General features: G+C 43.5%; 2 protein-coding genes across 3 annotated transcripts in view; one reads left to right on the top strand and one right to left on the bottom strand.

Moving 5' to 3' along the window:
• Nucleotides 1-1967: 1967 nt before the first annotated feature.
• LOC128685433 (antigen LPMC-61) lies at nucleotides 1968-8858 on the bottom strand. The gene is made up of 3 exons (XM_053771954.2): nucleotides 8707-8858; nucleotides 3362-4142; nucleotides 1968-2849 (listed from the first exon to the last, which is right to left on the bottom strand). The coding sequence occupies exons 1-3, from the start codon at nucleotides 8738-8740 to the stop codon at nucleotides 2723-2725; spliced, it is 942 nt and encodes a 313-aa protein (XP_053627929.2). The 5' UTR covers nucleotides 8741-8858; the 3' UTR covers nucleotides 1968-2722.
• Nucleotides 8859-10400: 1542 nt separating this feature from the next.
• LOC128685323 (uncharacterized) overlaps nucleotides 10401-19785 on the top strand; it is a 31524-nt gene continuing 22139 nt past the window's right edge. The window contains exons 1-3 of one of the 2 annotated variants that reach the window (XM_070082972.1): nucleotides 10401-10426; nucleotides 12361-12442; nucleotides 13191-13234. In XM_070082972.1, the coding sequence (XP_069939073.1) occupies nucleotides 10417-10426; nucleotides 12361-12442; nucleotides 13191-13234 (136 nt within the window). In that variant the 5' untranslated portion in view covers nucleotides 10401-10416. Of the gene's footprint in view, nucleotides 10444-12360; nucleotides 12443-13190; nucleotides 13235-19785 lie in introns of both variants that reach the window. The other variant, XM_070082973.1, reaches the window with a different exon arrangement.

The raw sequence follows: 19785 nt of genomic DNA, 5'->3' as shown, positions 1-19785 counted from the left end.
AGATCGCCACTCATCTAGATACCCATCAGTTACACAACCCAAGGAACATGGGTCTAGAGCAGGTTGCTCCTGTCTGTCCCAACTACTGGACCACTATGACAAGGTCCTGGATGCTCTAGAAGACAAACAAAACGCAGATGTATACACAGACTTTGCAAAAGCCTTTGGCCTGTGACCATGGTGTAATAGTGCACAAAATACGTGTTAAAGGAAAAAGTTGGTAGATGGATCTATAATTTCATAACAAACAGAACAGAAAGAGTAGTAATAAACAAAGTAAAAACTGAGGCGGCGTCGGTGAAAAGCTCTGTTCCACAAGGCACAGTACTCGCTCCCATCCTGTTTCTCATCCTCATATCTGACATAGACAGAGATGTAAGCCACAGCACCGTGTCTTCCTTTGCAGATGACACCCGAATTTGCTTGACAGTGTCCTCCATTGAAGACACTGCAAGGCTCCAGGCGGACATCAACTAAATCTTTAAATGGGCTGCAGAAAACAATATGAAGTTCAACGATGAGAAATTTCAATTACTCCGATATGGAAAATGTGAGGAAATTTGAACTATATCTGATTATAAAACAAATTCCAATCGTATAATAGAGCGAAAAATTAATGTAAAAGACCTGGGAGTGATCATGTCGGAGGATCTCACCTTCAAGGACCATAACATTGTATCAATCACATCTGCTAGAAAAATGACAGTATGGATAATGAGAACCTTCAAAACTAGGGATGCTAAACCCATGATGACACTCTTCAAGTCTCGTGTTCTATCTAGGATGGAATATTGCTGCACACTAACAGCACCTTTCAGGGCAGGTGAAATCGCTGACCTAGAAAATGTACAGAGAACCTTCACGGAGCGCATAACGGAGATAAAACATCTAAATTACTGGGAATGCTTGAAGTTCCTCAACCTGTACTCCCTAGAACGCAGGAGGGAGAGATACATGATTATGTACACTTGGAAAATCCTAGAGGGATTAGTACCAAACTTGCACACGATAATCATTCCCTATGAAAGCAAAAGACTCAGCAGACGATACAACATCCCCACAATGAAAAGTAGAGGTGCCACTAGCACGATAAGAGACAACACAATAAGCATCAGGGGCCCAAGACTGTTCAACGGCCTCCCAGCATACATAAGGGGGATTACCCATAGACCCATGGCTGTCTTCAAGCAGGAACTGGACAGGCACCTGAAGTCAGTACATGACCATCCGGGCTGTGGTTCGTACGTTGGATTGCGTGTGGCCAATAGTATCATCCTGGTTGATCAGACCCCTGATCCACCATGAGGGGTGGAGCGGTAAGCCAGCGGAAGGCCTTTGTCAGATGACCAAAAGTTCCAGCTGTGGGTCATCATATGACTAAGACCCGCGTCAGGAAACTTCCTGTTTCCTGACTAATATTATATAAGTCGTCATTCCCAAGAATTTACTTTCATAAGGTTTAAAAGTTGTTTTTGGAGTAGATGAAGAACACCATGGAATATTAATGAGGGAGGACTTATTTATATTTGCATTAAAACTACTGGAAATAGCGCCGTATAGACTTGACAAAGTAATGTAACTCCATGAATCAGTAACTGTCAACATTATGTGATAAAATTAATGAATTCAGAGACAACTTACTCAGATAACCACTTAAACCTTTTTTTTTATTGCAAGTATACCTTGCTAAAATATTAGGTAATGTTTTTGTAATTTTTTGTGTGACCTAATTAATGTCTCCATAAATAACTCATTATGATTGTAACCAGATATATAGACATGTATGTAGTTCATTACCACTGTAACTTGTTCAGCTGTGAAAACTTTGCAACCCAGTCCTTGGACCCATTAAGTACCTCTTTAATGTTGAGGTACAGTCTCTGGACCCATTATGTACCTCTGTATCTTCTGACTACCCCCCCCACCATGGGTATGGGTAACACAATAAAGATAATAAACTAGCGTAATCCATGTAAGTGCGTTATTATTATAATCACAACAAAGATTGTGTGTATACATTTTGTTCGGTACACATTTCCAGCTAATTCTCATAAATCGTGTATAATTTCTTGGATATACACTGATGCATCGGAGTCTATTCGATGCCTCTTGTGTTCACTGCTACTCTTAGTTCTCACTGCTCTCTTCCTGTGGCATGAACCTTGTAGTGTCTCCTTGTATGCTTCGTGTTATAACTCCAGGTTGATGTCGGGTGGAGCTTACTTCATATATTTTTTTTAGACAAAATTAGATGCATTACCAGTGTGCTGCTATATAATAATTACAAAGTGGGAACAAAAGATAGCTATGTTTCCCTGTCATATCCCATCACGCAGGATGGGATTCATACAAAGTGTTAAAATCTGTCAGCCTGAGCTGGGAAACTTCAGTAGGGTAATGAGGATATCATCAAGCATTTCAGTAATGGTTTGTACTTCAAGCAGTCTGCCAATCACATCCGTAGTCAAACTGAAGTTTTCCTGATGGAATATGATGTAGCAACTGTCACACAGCCTAGGATAGCAAATACACTACAGATGCAGTTTTGATAAAAAAAAAATCCCTCAAAATAAAATCTTCGCAAATTTGATTCCTTTATTTTTAAACAGTGAAGTTTGCGAGATAAGAGCTCTAATATCCCAGCTCATGTGTTTTAACGTTAAGTTGTACATGATTCTCCAGGAGGTGCACTTCGTAGTGACACGATAACTTGCCTATCAGTTTACTCATATTTCGTCGTCTCGGGCTCAAGAGTGTCATCCTTGAACACTTGGATGTAGGTGGGCGTGTTGACGTTGGCCCTGGCCGAGCTCTGAGAGTCGCTGCTCAGCTCAAGGTCCCGCTTCTTCCTGCAACGAACACCGATGACATTAATAAATACCGTGACTAGAACAATTCAGAACCAACCCTCAATTAGGAAAAGATATTTTAGATAATGTTCCGGTTGTACTCGACTTGGCAGTTTTCACGACGAACAGAAACGTCGTCAACGTGGAATAGTTATTTACATATAAATAAGAACTGCACTCGATACGCCTTAAAGGCGAGTGAACTATGGTTTGATTATTATTATTATTATTATAATCATGAGGAAGCGCTAAACTCGTAGGATTATACAGCTCCTGTGGAGGTGGGGGGGAATGGAAGGCATTCAGGCTCAATTTAGGGAACTGAAGAGCAGATCCAATTCCCTGGATCAAGAGCCCCTCATCAAACCATATTTGTATTACTGGAAAGCCTGATCAACCAATAGGAAATATACTTTGAATGGTCTCTTGATATTGTTTTCTCGTGAAACCTCATGAAATCCCGTCAGAAGGTAAATGATATGGCAGATATAATAATACACAAAAGTACTTACTGTGCAGACGGGTAGGGTACTGACGGGTAACCTGAAGCGCCCTCAAAACCTTCAGGGATACTGGTGACCATCGGGTAGCAGATGCAGGTGGCTGGAATGCCGAAGGGAGGAACTGGCTGTTGTGGAGGGGCTGGTTGTCGTGGAGGTATTGGTTGTTGTAGAGGAACTGGTTGTTGCGGAGGGACTGATTGTTGTAGAGGAGCTGATTGCAGAGATGGAAGTTGTTGTTTTGACCACATTTCTTCTGAAGGAACTAAACGCTGAGATGGTATCTGTTCGAGGGGAACTTGTGATTGCATCTCCTCTGATGAAACCGACTGTTGTGGAGGAACTGACTGGCCTGAGAACATCTGGTATGGGGGAACTGACTGTTGTGAGAGCATTTGCTCTGAAGAAACTTGGAACTGCAACTTTTCTGAAGGAACTTGAGGTTGCATTTGTTCTGATGGAGCTTGAAACTGCATCTGTTGGGGAGGAACTTGTTGCAATTGCAGCTGTTCGTAAGGAACTTGCAACTGTTTTTGTTCTGAAAGTATTTGTTGCTGTAACTGCATTTGTTGCTGAGGGAAGTGCGGAGAAACAAGCTGCTTCTGCTGTAAAGGAAACGGTTGTTGATACCGCATCTGATCTGGAGGAACTTCGATGTTTGGTCTGTAGCGGCGCACTTGTAGGGGGGCCTCCAGCTCCTGGTCCCTCAAGGAAAAGTCCTGCATGGAGAACTCGTGCAGCGGCTGATCTACTGCCTTACACACCGCCCAGATCGTCGCACACACTACAGCACCTAGAAGAAAATCACCTTCACTATCAAAACAGTCCCAGGAATGCTAACCATCTACACTGTTAACTACACTGTCTGCTATACTAACCATCTACAATGTTAACTACACTGCCTACTATACTAACCATCTACACTGTTAACTACACTTCCTGCTATACTAACCATCTACACTGTTAACTACACTGCCTGCTATACTAACCATCTACACTGTTAACTACACTGTCTGCTATACTAACCATCTAAAATGCTAACTACACTGCCTACTATACTAACCATCTACACTGCTAACTACACTGCCTACTATACTAACCATCTACACTGTTAACTACACTGTCTGCTATGCTAACCATCTACAATGTTAACTACACGGCCTACTATACTAACCATCTACAATGTTAACTACACTGCCTGCTATACATAAGAACATAAGAACATAAGAAAGGAGGAACACTGCAGCAGGCCTGTTGGCCCATACTAGGCAGGTCCTTTACAATTCATCCCACTAACAAACATTTGACCTACCCAATTTTCAATGCTACCCAAGAAATAAGCTCTGATGTGCAAGTCCCACTCAAATCCAACCCTTCCCACTCATGTATTTATCCAACCTAAATTTGAAACTACCCAAAGTCCTAGCCTCAATAACCCAACTAGGTAGACTGTTCCACTCATCTACTACCCTATTCCCAAACCAATACTTTCCTATGTCCTTTCTAAATCTAAACTTATCTAATTTAAATCCATTACTGCGGGTTCTCTCTTGGAGAGATATCCTCAAGACCTTGTTAATATCCCCTTTATTAATACCTATCTTCCACTTATACACTTCGATCAGGTCTCCCCTCATTCTTCGTCTAACAAGTGAATGTAACTTAAGAGTCTTCAATCTTTCTTCATAAGGAAGATTTCTAATGCTATGTATTAATTTAGTCATCCTACGCTGAATGTTTTCTAACGAATTTATGTCCATTCTGTAATATGGAGACCAGAATTGAGCTGCATAATCTAGGTGAGGCCTTACTAATGATGTATAAAGCTGCAGTATGACCTCTGGACTTCTGTTGCTTACACTTCTTGATATAAATCCCAGTAATCTATTTGCCTTATTACGTACGCTTAGGCATTGCTGTCTTGGTTTAAGGTTGCTGCTTACCATAACCCCCAAGTCCTTTTCGCAATCTGTATGGTTAAGTTCTACATTATTTAACTTATAAGTGCTAGGGTTATGGACACTCCCGAGCTTCAGAACCTTGCATTTATCTACATTGAACTGCATCTGCCACTTTTCTGACCAAGAGTAGAGTTTGTCTAAATCCTCCTGAAGTTCCCTAACATCTACGTTTGAATCAATTATCCTACCTATCTTCGTGTCATCGGCGAATTTGCTCATATCACTAGTAATTCCTTCATCAAGATCATTGATATATATTATAAACAACAACGGGCCCAAGACTGATCCCTGTGGAACGCCACTTGTTACAGATCCCCACTCGGATTTAACCCCATTTATGGACACTCTTTGCTTCCTGTCTGTGAGCCATGATTCGATCCACGAGAGCACCCTTCCCCCAATGCCATGAGCTGCTACTTTCTTCAACAGTCTTTGGTGCAGAACTCTATCAAATGCCTTACTAAAATCTAAGTAAATAATATCAAATTCTTTATCGTGGTCAACAGCCTCAAAAGCTTTACTGAAGAAAGTTAATAAATTAGTTAGACAAGACCGGCCTCTTGTGAATCCATGCTGAGTATCATTAATCAAGCTATGCTTATCGAGATGGCTTCTTATAATCTCAGCTATAATTGACTCTAGTAATTTGCCTACAATTGAGGTCAGGCTTATTGGGCGGTAATTTGACGGTAACGACTTGTCCCCTGTTTTAAAAATAGGAATTACATTAGCCTTCTTCCACATATCAGACACTGCACCTGTTTGAAGAGATAAATTAAAAATATTAGTTAATGGTTCACAGACTTCCATTTTGCATTCCTTTAGAACCCTTGAAAAAACCTCATCAGGACCCGGTGACTTATTTTGCTTCAGTCGGTCTATCTGCTTCACAACCATTTCACTAGTGACTGTGACTACACTGTTAACTACACTGTCTGCTATACTAACCATCTACACTGTTAACTACACTGCCTGTTATACTAACCATCTACACTATTAATTACACTTTCTGGTATAATGAATATCTACATTATTAACTTCACTATTACTAAAACTGCTGCACTACAATACTGACCAGACTGCGTGCACCACAAACAATATTTAGTGTCTGCCATGTTCGTCAACTGTACCAGTAGATAGTATGGGAATACTGACAACTTTTAGTTGATAAAAGACACGCAGTTTCTCCCACACAACTTTATGAGACTTGATAAAGACTTGATAAAGCTTAAAACAATGTTTCGCTATGGAAGCGAAATATTGTTTTAATAAAGTATTCAATTATTATGTGTGTCTTTATCAACTACAGAATTTATGTAGTTAGGTAAGACTCGTATGCAACAGTTAGGTATCTTTATTTCGAAACTTTTCGCCTACACAGTAGGCTTCTTCAGTCGAGTACAGAAAAGTTGGTAGAAGCAGAAGAGATGTGAAGACGATGTAATCAGTCCATCACCCTTGAAGACGTAAGTTTTGAGGTGGTCGACCACCTCATAGATGAGCGTAAAGATATCAAGTGAATGTCAACAGTCACCTGCATGTTACTGTTATATGTAGACTTCCTCAGCCGCATGGTAGTATGTAGGAAATAATAGGCACGGTGGTACCTACTTGATAGTATGTACTTAGGTGTGTGGTAGTATATATGAAATATAGAAGTAAGATTAGGGACAAGATAAGCTCACTTAAAAATAACTCAGATCAGATCACTGACAGTGATAAGGAAATGCGTGAAATTTTTAACTCTTATTTCCTCTCAGTTTTTGTGTAGGAAGATACAAGTGACATGATCCTCAGACATATAGAGAAATTAACATCGAACAAATCTCCAGGCCCCGATGAACTGTTTGCAAGGGTTTTAAAGGGATGTAAAGAGGAGGTTAGCATACTTTTGGCTAATCTTTTCAATATATCACTACAAACTGGCATAGTCCCAGATAAGTGGAAAATGGCAAATGTAATGTGTATTTACAGAGCAGGAGACAGGTCCTTAGCTTCGAATTATAGACCAATAAGCCTTACCTCCATAGTGCGAAAATTTATGGAATCAATAATTGCCGATGCAATTCGTAGTCATCTTGAAAGGCATAAATTGATTAATGAATCTCAACACGGTTTTACAAAGGCGCGTTCCTGTCTTACGAATTTACTGACTTTTTTCACCAAAGCATTTGAGGAGGTAGATCATGGTAATGAATATGATTTTGAGTGTATGGACTTCAGTAAGACTTTCGATAGAGTTCCACATCAGAGGCTACTGAGGAAAATTAAGGCACACGGAATAGGAGACAGTTTTTCCTGGGTAGAGGCATGGTTAAGAGGCAGCAGAGAGTTTGCATCAATGGGGAGAAATCAGAGTGGGGGCGCGTCACTAGTGCCATTCCACAGGAGTCAGTGTTGGGCCCTTTGTTGTTCACAGTTTATATAAACGACATAGATGAGGGAATAAATAGCGACATAAGCAAGTTTGCTGATGACATCAAAATAGGTCACCTAATTCATTCTAATGAGGACATTAGAGCATTCCAGGAAGATTTAAATAGACTGAAGCAGTGCTCGGAGAAGTGGCAGATGCAGTTTAATATAGACAAATGCAAAGTTCTAAACATTGGACAAGAAAATAACCATGCCACATATAAACTAAATAATGCCACATATAAACTAAATATTACTGATTGTGAAAAGGATTTGGGAGTTCTGGTTAGCAGTAATCTAAAACCAAGACAACAGTGCAAAGGTGTTAGCAATAAAGTGAACAGATTCTTTGGCTTCAACTCTATATATCTTTGGTTAGGCCTCATTTAGATTACGCTGCACAGTTCTGGTCACCGTATTACAGAATGGATGTAAATGCATATTTTACCTTTAATATAAGTTTACTCCCGAATCCGTGCTTGAGGCCCATACGACACGAGGGCCCTGAATCTGCACTCTCCAGAAAGGTGTAGAATTAGGGGGATATGATTGAGGTGTATAAATGGAAAACAGGAATAAAGGGAATGTAAATAGCATGCTAAAAATATCTAGCCTAGACAGGACTCTCAGCAGTGGTTTTAAGTTGGAAAAATTAAGATTCAGGAAGGATATAGGAAAGCACTGGTTTGGTAATAGAGTTGTTGATGAGTGGAACAAACTCCTGAGTAACGTCAGCTAACACGTTTTGTAGTTTTCAAAATAGGTTAGATAAATACATGAGTGGGTGAGAGCTGGATCTGACTAGCTTGTGCCAATAGGTCTGGTGTTGTACCCCTTCCTTAAGTGGATGTGACCATACCTGACTAGGTGGATCGTTTTTCTAAGCCAGGAGGTGACTCGGACTTGCCTCGCATGGGCCAGTAGGCCTGTTGCAATGTTCCTTCTTTCTTATGTTCTTAAATACTAGTCATAGTGACATACTTATCTGCATGGCAGTATAGACGGGACACAGCATAGTGATGTGAATCTCGTTGAAGTCTCTACTGGTTCCACCACTCTGTGCCTCCTCACCTCCTTTTCTACAACAGTCTTGGTCAGCTATATCTGCCCACCACCACCATCCCTGTCGTAACAACACCACCCCTGTCGTAACAACGCCTTCCCTGTCATAACATTGCCCCATATCACGTGACCTACCGTTCTCGCGTCACTCTACCAAGTTCATGTTTTCCATAGCCAGCAATTTAAAGAAAAATAACTAAACATATAAAATTTGTTTCAGTAATGCACCATAATAGTTACCTTTCTCTATGAACTGGTTATTTTCTTTTGCTGTTAATGTTGCCTCTTAAGCTTCTAGATTACGAGGATGGTCACGTACCTTCACAGTGTTAAGCAGAAACAATGTTTCAGATAAGACAAGTGTTGCGGACGGCCGTGCTGGAGCCTAGCTTACTAGCACGATCCAACCACTGCACACCTCTCACTATCATTTTTTTTCCACAAATGATTCTAAATATTTTGAGGGCTTGCGTCGAGCTTCACCTGCAGTGTGGACCACAGCAGACGAGGCAACCGTAATTTTCAATAATGGCCACGCATATTTCGATATCAGGCGTGTGTGTAATGTCCCATGGAGAATTTTACCAATTTGGTTTCCAAATCTTGGGCATGAAGCAGCCTTGAACATGTTACACAAACTTATGTAAAAGAAATTAAACAACAGACTACAGGAGCTCAAACGAGGCTATTTAAAGATGAATGAAGAAAGGATGGAAGCTTGCACAGGTTGTTTACATCTTATAATAAGTTATACTCATTTTCTCAGCTTAGTTACCTGTACCCAAACAACCTCAAAACAAATAATTACAGATCTATCATTAAAAGAATATTTGGAGAGGGTTTCGGGGATCAACGCCCCCGCAGCCCGGTCTGTGACCTGTCCTCGTGGAGGATCAGGGCCTGATCAACCACGCTGTTACTGATGGCCGCACGCAAACCGACGTACGAACCACAGTCCGGTTGGTCAGGTACTGACCAACCGAGCAATTGCAGTTGATGGTTGCCGCTTTGCACTGATAATAAAACAAGCGGTTATAAGTTCGGTGGTGACACTAAATTACAAAAACAGCAAGAAAATTCATCGACATACTGCAGACTACGAACCGATATCTGACTCACTGTGTGTACTTACCTGGTCCCGCCTCTTCACTGGCCGCTCTCTCCCTGCTGTAAGAGCTTTGTCGTACCTATTCTTAAAGCTATGAATGGATACTTCCTCCACTACATCACTCGCAGATTGTTTCACTTCCTGACAACTTTAGTGCTGAAGAAATATTTCCTAATATCCCTGTGACTCATCTGAGTTTTCAGTTTTCAGTTGTGACTTCTTGTTGCTGAGTCACATCTCTTGACATCCTGTCCCTTTCCACCTTGTAAATTCCTCTCAGTATTTTATACGTCGTTATCATGTTTCCCCCTAACCCTCCTTTCTTCCAGTGTCGTCAGGCTGGGTTCCCTAACCTCTCCTCGTAGGATATAACTCTTAGCTCCGGGACTAGTCTTGTTGCAAACCATTGTGCACTCTATTTTTTTGACATGTATGTGTGTATGTGTGTGTGTGAAACAGAGTGCGAGAAGGTAGTGTATAAAACAACGTGTGGGTTCCAACACACACGCTACAAGGACACCATGAAGCTCGGTACGTTCCTCTAGTTTGTGAGTGAGAGATTAACGTGTTGTTGTATTACCAGTTACGGTGAAGTGTCTTTAATTATAGTGACCCGCCTTTACTTAATTATTATAATGGGGTACTTCAGACAGTTATAGTAACCAAGTTACAGTTAATTATAGCGGCTGCCGCAGTCATGTTACCTGGAGGTTATTCCGGGGATCAACGCCCCCGCGGCCCGGTCCATGACCAGGCCTCCCGATGGATCAGGGCCTGATCAACTAGGCTGTTACTGCTGGCCGCACGCAGTCCAACGTACGAGCCACAGCCCGGCTGATCCGGCACTGACTTTAGGTATCTGTCCAGCTCTCTCTTGAAGGCAGCCAGGGGTTTATTGGCAATTCCCCTAATGCTTGATGGGAGGCTGTTGAACAGTTTTGGGCCCCGGACACTTATGGTGGGGGCATTTTGCATCGCCTGCCCAGTCTTTTACTTTCGTAGGGAGTGATTTCTGTGTGCAGATTTGGGACCATTCCTTCCAAGATTTTCCAAGTATAGATTATGATATATCTCTCCCTCCTGCGTTCCAACGAGTACAAGTCAAGTGCTTCCAAGCGTTCCCAGTAGTTAAGGTGCTTGACAGAACTTATACGTGCAGTAAAGGATCTCTGTACACTCTCTAGATTTGCGATTTCACCTGCTTTGAATGGAGATGTTAATGTACAGCAGTATTCCAGCCTAGAGAGAACAAGTGATTTGAAAAGGATCATCATGGGCTTGGCATCTCTCGTTTTGAAAGTTCTCATTATCCATCCTATCATTTTCTTTGCACGTGCGATCGTGGCACTGTTGTGATCCTTGAAAGTGAGATCCTCAGACATTACTACTCCCAGGTCCCTTACATTATTTTTCCGCTCTATTGTATGGCCAGAGTCTGTAGTATACTCTGTTCTAGTTATTATCTCCTCCAGTTTTCCATAACGGAGTAGTTGGAATTTGTCCTCATTGAACATCATATTGTTTACCGTTGCCCACTGGAAAACTTTGTTTATATCTTCTTGGAGGTTAACCGCGTCCTCAGCAGATGACAGCCTCATGCAGATCCTAGTATCATCCGCAAAGGATGATACGGTGCTGTGGTGTATATCTCTGTTTATGTCTGATATGAGGATTAGGAATAAGATGGGGGCGAGTACTGTGAGTGAATCAACCAATACAGAGCCTCTGTTAATTATGCTGGCTCAGCAAACAGACAGACACCCAGTTAATCATAGTGAGTGTCTCATCCAGTTAGTGACGGAACTTTAGCAAATTATAGATTGTCTCAGCCAATTATAAAGACTGCTTCAGCCACTTACAATGACTGTATCAGCCAATTATAGATGACTGTCTCGGGACACAGACAGAGCTTCAACTAATTACAGTGACTGTCTTAGCTAATTACCATGACCGAACCTCAGCAAGTTATGGAGACTACCTCTGCCAGTTATAGAGATCGTTCTAGCAGTTATAACCACCCAGAAATATTCATTTATCCCATACAAGATAAACGGGACGTATGCCAGTAAAACGCACTCAATTTTTCTCAACGTTTCGCTCTCCAGGAGCTTTATCAAACCGTTGCAAACAATACATGAACACAGAGGGTATTTGATAAAGCTCCTGGAGAGCGAAACGTTGCCACAATAAAATGTCACATTAGGTGCACTCGTGTCGTAATTCTACCAACATTAATCAACTTGTCTAATTAAGAATAGTGTTAATTTTTAAAGGAATGGACTGGTAAGCCAGTGGAAGGCCTCGGTCAGATGACCAAAAACTCTACCTGTCTGAAACCCGCGTCAGGAAACACTTGTCCTGTTTTCTGACAAATCTTACCTAATGTTTATTTAGGTACAACATCTGCTATTATTAGCGATTAGTTAAATATAAAACTTAATGTGATGTGTATGTGGGAATTACAGAGGTGATGATGGTGGTGGCAGCGGCGGCGTGTACGACAACAGTGACCATAAATACAGCTCCTGGACCCATACATAGCTTCAAGTAGGTTGTCCACTAGTAAGCACTATCTCTTTCTCTTAAAATACGCCTAGTGCCTATATGCAAGTGTGACAGCTGGTAACACATACGCTATTACCACGAAGAGTATTGTAGCACTGACCTGACCTGACCTGACCTGACCTGACCTGACCTGACCTGCGGGTCAGTTACTCTGTCTTATAATTTAAGGTTTACCTTTCTCATTATATAGTTTGTTGAATACAAAAATGGAGGGACACGTACCTAAATAAGATGCTACAATATGGACCACAATGAAAGGCCAATAATAATAATAATAATAATAATAATAATAATAATAATAATAATAATAATAATAATAATAATAATAATAATAATAATAATAATAATAATAATAATAATATGGTGCCCTGTGGCTTGATCGCTAAAGTTCTCGCTTCACACGGCGAGAGTCAGCGTTCGATTCCCAGCGAGGATAAAAACATTGGGCGTATTTCTTTACATCGGTTGTCTATGTTCACCCACCAGTAAAATGGGTACCTGGGAGTTAGTCGACTTGTGTGGGTCGCATCCTGGGACAAAACTGACCTAATTTGCGGGAAATGCTCTTCATAACAAGTGACTTTCTATTTAATAGTATGTCAGTGATGTCAGCTACGGTCTGTATACCTTGTACATGTACTTGTAGGAAATAAAGATATTATTATTTTTAATAATAGTCTATTTCCACCTAATTAGAGATATACTGACTGATCTTAATTTTTCTGTGCAGATTCTCCCAGAGTTTGTGGCATCACCCACTGCAGTATACACGAGGTAAATATTGTGTGTGTGTGTGTGTGTGTGTGTGTGTGTGTGTGTGTGTGTGTGTGTGTGTGTGTGTGTGTGTGCGTGTGTGTGTGTGTGTGTGTGTGTGTGTGTGTGTGTGTGTGTGTGTGTGTGTGTGTGTGTGCGTGCGTGCGTGTGTGTGTGTGTGTACTCACCTAGTTGAGGTTGCGGGGGTCGAGTCCGAGCTCCTGGCCCCGCCTCTTCACTGATCGCTACTAGGTCACTCTCCCTGAGCCGTGAGCTTTATCGTACCTCTGCTTAAAGCTATGTATGGATCCTGCCTCCACTACATCGCTTCCCAAACTATTCCACTTACTGACTACTCTGTGGCTGAAGAAATACTTCCTAACATCCCTGTGATTCATCTGTGTCTTTAGCTTCCAACTGTGTCCCCTTGTTACTGTGTCCAATCTCTGGAACATCCTGTTTTTGTCCACCTTGTCAATTCCTCTCAGTATTTTGTATGTCGTTATCATGTCCCCCCTATCTCTCCTGTCCTCCAGTGTCGTCAGGTTGATTTCCCTTAACCTCTCCTCGTAGGACATACCTCTTAGCTCTGGGACTAGTCTTGTTGCAAACCTTTGCACTTTCTCTAGTTTCTTTACGTGCTTGGCTAGGTGTGGGTTCCAAACTGGTGCCGCATACTCCAATATGGGCCTAACGTATACGGTGTACAGGGTCCTGAACGATTCCTTATTAAGATGTCGGAATGCTGTTCTGAGGTTTGCTAGGCGCCCATATGCTGCAGCAGTTATTTGGTTGATGTGCGCTTCAGGAGATGTGCCTGGTGTTATACTCACCCCAAGATCTTTTTCCTTGAGTGAGGTTTGTAGTCTCTGACCCCCTAGACTGTACTCCGTTTGCGGCCTTCTTTGCCCTTCCCCAATCTTCATGACTTTGCACTTGGTGGGATTGAACTCCAGGAGCCAATTGCTGGACCAGTTCTGCAGCCTGTCCAGATCCCTTTGTAGTTCTGCCTGGTCTTCGATCGAGTGTATTCTTCTCATCAACTTCACGTCATCTGCAAACAGGGACACCTCAGAGTCTATTCCTTCCGTCATGTCGTTCACAAATACCAGAAACAGCACTGGTCCTAGGACTGACCCCTGCGGGACCCCGCTGGTCACAGGTGCCCACTCTGACACCTCGCCACGTACCATGACTCGCTGCTGTCTTCCTGACAAGTATTCCCTGATCCATTGTAGTGCCTTCCCTGTTATCCCTGCTTGGTCCTCCAGTTTTTGCACCAATCTCTTGTGTGGAACTGTGTCAAACGCCTTCTTGCAGTCCAAGAAAATGCAATCCACCCACCCCTCTCTCTCTTGTCTTACTGCTGTCACCATGTCATAGAACTCCAGTAGGTTTGTGACACAGGATTTCCCGTCCCTGAAACCATGCTGGCTGCTGTTGATGAGATCATTCATTTCTAGGTGTTCCACCACTCTTCTCCTGATAATCTTCTCCATGATTTTGCATACTATACATGTCAGTGACACTGGTCTGTAGTTTAATGCTTCATGTCTGTCTCCTTTTTTAAAGATTGGGACTACATTTGCTGTCTTCCATGCCTCAGGCAATCTCCCTGTTTCGATAGATGTATTGAATATTGTTGTTAGGGGTACACATAGCGCCTCTGCTCCCTCTCTCAATACCCATGGGGAGATGTTATCTGGCCCCATTGCCTTTGAGGTATCTAGCTCACTCAGAAGCCTCTTCACTTCTTCCTCGGTTGTGTGCACTGTGTCCAGCACTTGGTGGTGTGCCCCACCTCTCCGTCTTTCTGGAGTCCCTTCTGTCTCCTCTGTGAACACTTCTTTGAATCTCTTGTTGAGTTCTTCACATACTTCCCGGTCATTTCCTGTTGTCTCTCCTCCTTCCTTCCTTAGCCTGATTACCTGGTCCTTGACTGTTGTTTTCCTCCTGATGTGGCTGTACAACAGTTTCGGGTCAGATTTGGCTTTCGCTGCTATGTCATTTTCATATTGTCTTTGGGCCTCCCTTCTTATCTGTGCATATTCATTTCTGGCTCTACGACTGTTCTCCTTATTCTCCTGGGTCCTTTGCCTTCTATATTTCTTCCATTCCCTAGCACACTTGGTTTTTGCCTCCCTGCACCTTTGGGTAAACCATGGGCTCATCCTGGCTTTTTCATTACTCCTGTTACCCTTGGGTACAAACCTCTCCTCAGCCTCCTTGCATTTTATTGCTACATATTCCATCATCTCATTAACTGGTTTCCCTGCCAGTTCTCTGTCCCACTGAACCCCGTTCAGGTAGTTCCTCATTCCTGTGTAGTCCCCTTTCTTGTAGTTTGGCTTCATTCGTCCTGGCCTTCCTGCTTCTCCCTCCACTTGTAGCTCTACTGTGTATTCGAAGCTTACAACCACATGGTCACTGGCCCCAAGGGGTCTTTCATATGTGATGTCCTCGATATCTGCACTACTGAAGGTGAATACTAAGTCCAGCCTTGCTGGTTCATCCTCTCCTCTCTCTCTTGTAGTGTCCCTTACGTGTTGGTACATGAAGTTCTCCAGTACCACCTCCATCATCTTAGCCCTCCAAGTATCTTGGCCCCCATGTGGGTCCAAGTTCTCCCAATCTATCTCCTTGTGGTTAAAGTCACCCATGATCAGGAGCTTTGCCCTGCATGCATGAGCTCTTCTGGCCACTCTAGCTAGTGTGTCAACCATCGCTCTATTGCTCTCGTCGTACTCTTGCCTTGGCCTCCTGCTGTTCTGTGGTGGGTTATACATCACTGCTATTACCACCTTGGGACCTCCAGAGTGAAGTGTTCCCACTATGTAATCACTTTCTTCTCCGCTATCTTCTCTCTCCAGCTCATCAAAATTCCAGCGATTTTTGATCAGCAACGCCACTCCTCCACCCCCCCTGTTCCCTCTGTCTTTCCTCAGGATTTGGTATCCCGTTGGAAAGATGGCATCTGTTATCATACCTGTAAGCTTGGTTTCTGTGAGAGCTATGATGTCCGGTGATGCTTCTTTGACTCTTTCTTGCCACTCCTCCCACTTATTTGTTATTCCATCAGCGTTTGTGTACCATACCTTCAGTTTCCTTTCCAACACTGTGGTTTGGGGGGCCTGTGAGGGTGGGAGACCTGGTGGCATACTGTGGGGTTCTATAGCTTGGTGTTGGGTGGAGGCTGTGGGTATGGATTGTAGGGTGTGTTGGGATGGTGTGATAGGTTGTATGGTTCTGAGAGTAGTTGTGTGTGTGCTTGCCCTTGCTGTTCTGTCCTGCTCTGACAGACCTCTGCTGGTTCCCTCCTTGTCTCTTTTCCTAGCTCCTTTCGCTTTTTTGTCCTCTCCCTCAGCTGCTGTCGTTCTGATTTTGTTCTGTCTCTGTCTAGGAACACCCTCTTGTACTCTTCCGAGTATTTCAATCGTGGTTTCTCTTGGAGGATCCTGTTCCGCACTGTTTCCGTCCTGAGAATCAGCTTGATTGGTCGGTTTCTCACCTTCGAGTACCCCCCTATTCTCTGAAAATTTACAATCTCGTCCCTCTCTTCACCTATTTCTGTTATGATTTTCTCAATCTCCTTCCTTTCTTCCTGCTTCCTTTCAGTGTGTGTCCTTTCCTCTCTCTCCTGAAGCCCATGGATAAACACTGATTTTGCCCTTTCTTCCTCGCATTGCCTCACCCTCTGTGGCTCTGGATCCTGCCTGTATGTGGTCAGTTTCTCCCTTGATTTTTCCAGTGGCTCTTGATAGCCTTGTTGTGCCTCAGCATTCGACCTATCACCCTCTCCATCTGCAACCAGTTGATCTTCCCTTTCACTCCTTGGTCCTCCTTGGCAGATTGATGTGACCTTAGCATAATTCATAATTCCTTCCTTCCTGTTCAGCCTCGCAGCTTCATATGCTGTGTCTTCTCTGGTCACTGCCCCTGTAACTCGCTCCAGCCTATTTATCTCAACTTCTAGGACCCTTATCTTGGCTACTGCAGTTTCGACTTGTGCCTCCCAATTCTTTGTCTCCTTCTCCAACCACCTTTCCAATTTCACAGAGAGCTCTTTCTCCATTTTTTCAGAAAGCTCTCCTAATTTTCTCTCCCACTCTTGTTCCATCCTTTTCCACTGCTCCTCCATCCACTCCTCCCTACCCGAACCATTCTCATCTGATCCTTGGGTCCTGCGAGTCCCCACCATTTTTTTTTTTTTTTTTTTTTTTTTTTTTTATTTTTTTTTTTTTTTTTTAAGAGTAGGAGAGGGGAGAGTTAGAAGGGAAAATGGGGACGAGAGAGAGCAAGAGAGAGAGAGAGCAAGAGAGAGAGAGAGCAAGAGAAAGAGAGAGCAGGAGAGAGAGAGAGCAAGAGAGAGAGCGAGAGAGAGAGAGAGCAAGAGAGAGAACAAGAGAGAGAGAGAGAGCAAGAGAGAGAGCAAGAGAGAGAGAGAGAGCAAGAGAGAGAGCAAGAGAGAGAGAGAGCAAGAAGGAGAGAGAGCAAGAGAGAGAGAGAGAGCAAGAGAGCGAGCAAGAGAGAGAGAGAGAGAGCAAGAGAGAGAGAGCAAGAGAGAGAGCAAGAGAGAGAGAGAGCAATAGGGAGAGAGAGCAAGAGAGAGAGAGAGAGCAAGAGAGAGAGAGAGCAAGAGAGAGAGAGAGCAAGAGAGAGAGAGAGCAAGAGAGAGAGAGAGCAAGAGAGAGAGCAAGAGAGAGAGAGAGAGCAAGAGAGAGAGAGAGCAAGAGAGAGAGAGAGCAAGAGAGAGAGAGAGAGCAAGAGAGAGAGAGAGCAAGAGAGAGAGCAAGAGAGAGAGAGCAAGAGAGAGAGCAAGAGAGAGAGCAAGAGAGAGAGCAAGAGAGAGAGAGAGAGCAAGAGAGAGAGCAAGAGAGAGAGAGAGCAGGAGAGAGAGAGAGCAGGAGAGAGAGAGAGCAAGAGAGAGAGAGAGAGCAAGAGAGAGAGCAAGAGAGAGAGAGCAAGAGAGAGAGCAAGAGAGAGAGAGAGAGCAAGAGAGAGAGCAAGAGAGAGAGAGAGCAAGAGGGAGAGAGAGCAAGAGAGAGAGAGAGAGCAAGAGAGCGAGAGAGAGCAAGAGAGAGAGAGAGCAAGAGAGAGAGAGAGCAAGAGAGAGAGAGAGCAAGAGAGAGAGCAAGAGAGAGAGCAAGAGAGAGAGAGAGAGCAAGAGAGAGAGAGAGCGTGCGTGCGTGCGTGCGTGTGTGTGTGTGTGTGTATGTGTGTGTGTGTGTGTGTGTGCGTGTGTGTGTGCGTGCGTGCGTTTGTATGTGTGTGTGTGTGTGTGTGTGTGTGTGTGTGTGTGTACTCACCTAATTGTACTCGCCTAATTGTGGTTGCAGGGGTCGAGACTCAGCTCCTGGCCCCGCCTCTTCACTGATCGCTACTGGATCCTCTCTCTGCTTCCTGAGCTTTGTCATACCTCTTTTTAAAACTATGTATGGTTCCAGCCTCCACTACTTCACTTGCTAGGCTATTCCACTTGCTGACAACTCTATGACTGAAGAAATACTTCCTAACGTCCCAGTGACTCGTCTGAGTCTTCAGCTTCCAGTTGTGACCCCTTGTCCCTGTGTCCCCTCTCTGGAACATTCTATCTCTGTCCACCTTGTCTATTCCCCGCAGTATTTTGTATGTCGTTATCATGTCTTCCCTGACCCTTCTGTCCTCCAGTGTCGTCAGTCCGATTTCCCTTAACCTTTCCTCGTACGACATTCCCTTGAGCTCTGGGACTAGCCTTGTTGCAAACCTTTGTACTTTCTCTAACTTCTTGACGTGCTTGACAAGGTGTGGGTTCCAGACTGGTGCTGCATACTCCAGTATGGGCCTAACATACACAGTGTACAGTGTCTTGAACGATTCCTTATTAAGGTATCGGAACGCTATTCTCAGGTTTGCCAGGCGCCCGTATGCTGCAGCGGTTATTTGGTTGATGTGTGCCTCCAGTGATGTGCTCGGTGTTATGGTCACCCCAAGGTCTTTCTCCCTGAGTGAGGTCTGTAGTCTTTGTCCACCTATCCTATACTCTGTCTGCGGTCTTCTTTGCCCCTCCCCAATCTTCATGACTTTGCATTTGGCTGGATTGAATTCGAGAAGCCAGTTACTGGACCACATGTCCAGCCTCTCCAGGTCTCTTTGCAGTCCTGCCTCATCCTCGTCCGATTTTATTTCTTCTCATAAACTTCACGTCATCTGCGAACAGGGACACTTCAGAGTCTATTCCTTCCATCATGTCGTTCACATATATCAAAAATAGCACTGGTCCTAGAACTGACCCCTGTGGGACCCCGCTCGTAACAGGCGCCCACTGTGATACCTCTTCACGTACCATGACTCGTTGCTGCCTCCCTGTCAGGTATTCCCTTATCCATTGCAGTGCCCTTCCTTTTACGTGTGCCTGATCCTCCAGCTTCTGCACTAATCTCTTGTGGGGAACTGTGTCAAAGGCCTTCCTGCAGTCTAGGAAAACGCAATCTACCCACCCCTCTCTCTCGTGTCTTACTTCTGTTACCTTGTCATAAAACTCCAGGAGGTTTGTGATACAAGATTTGCCTTCCATGAACCCATGCTGGTTTTCA

Source organism: Cherax quadricarinatus, chromosome 8 (genome assembly GCF_038502225.1).
Source record: "Cherax quadricarinatus isolate ZL_2023a chromosome 8, ASM3850222v1, whole genome shotgun sequence".
Lineage (NCBI taxonomy): Eukaryota > Metazoa > Arthropoda > Malacostraca > Decapoda > Parastacidae > Cherax > Cherax quadricarinatus.
The sequence above is the reverse complement of the archived record's forward strand: the minus strand, read 5'-3'. Positions and strand labels throughout refer to the sequence as shown.

Coding starts and splice junctions, on each gene's coding strand:
- LOC128685433 (XM_053771954.2), bottom strand. CDS start 8,740: ATGCTGTGTCCCGTCTATACTGCCATGCAGATAA. Junction 4,143..8,706: donor CTATACTGCCATGCAGATAA/GTATGTCACTAT, acceptor ATTTTCTTCTAG/GTGCTGTAGTGTGTGCGACG. Junction 2,850..3,361: donor GTACCCTACCCGTCTGCACA/GTAAGTACTTTT, acceptor TGTTCGTTGCAG/GAAGAAGCGGGACCTTGAGC.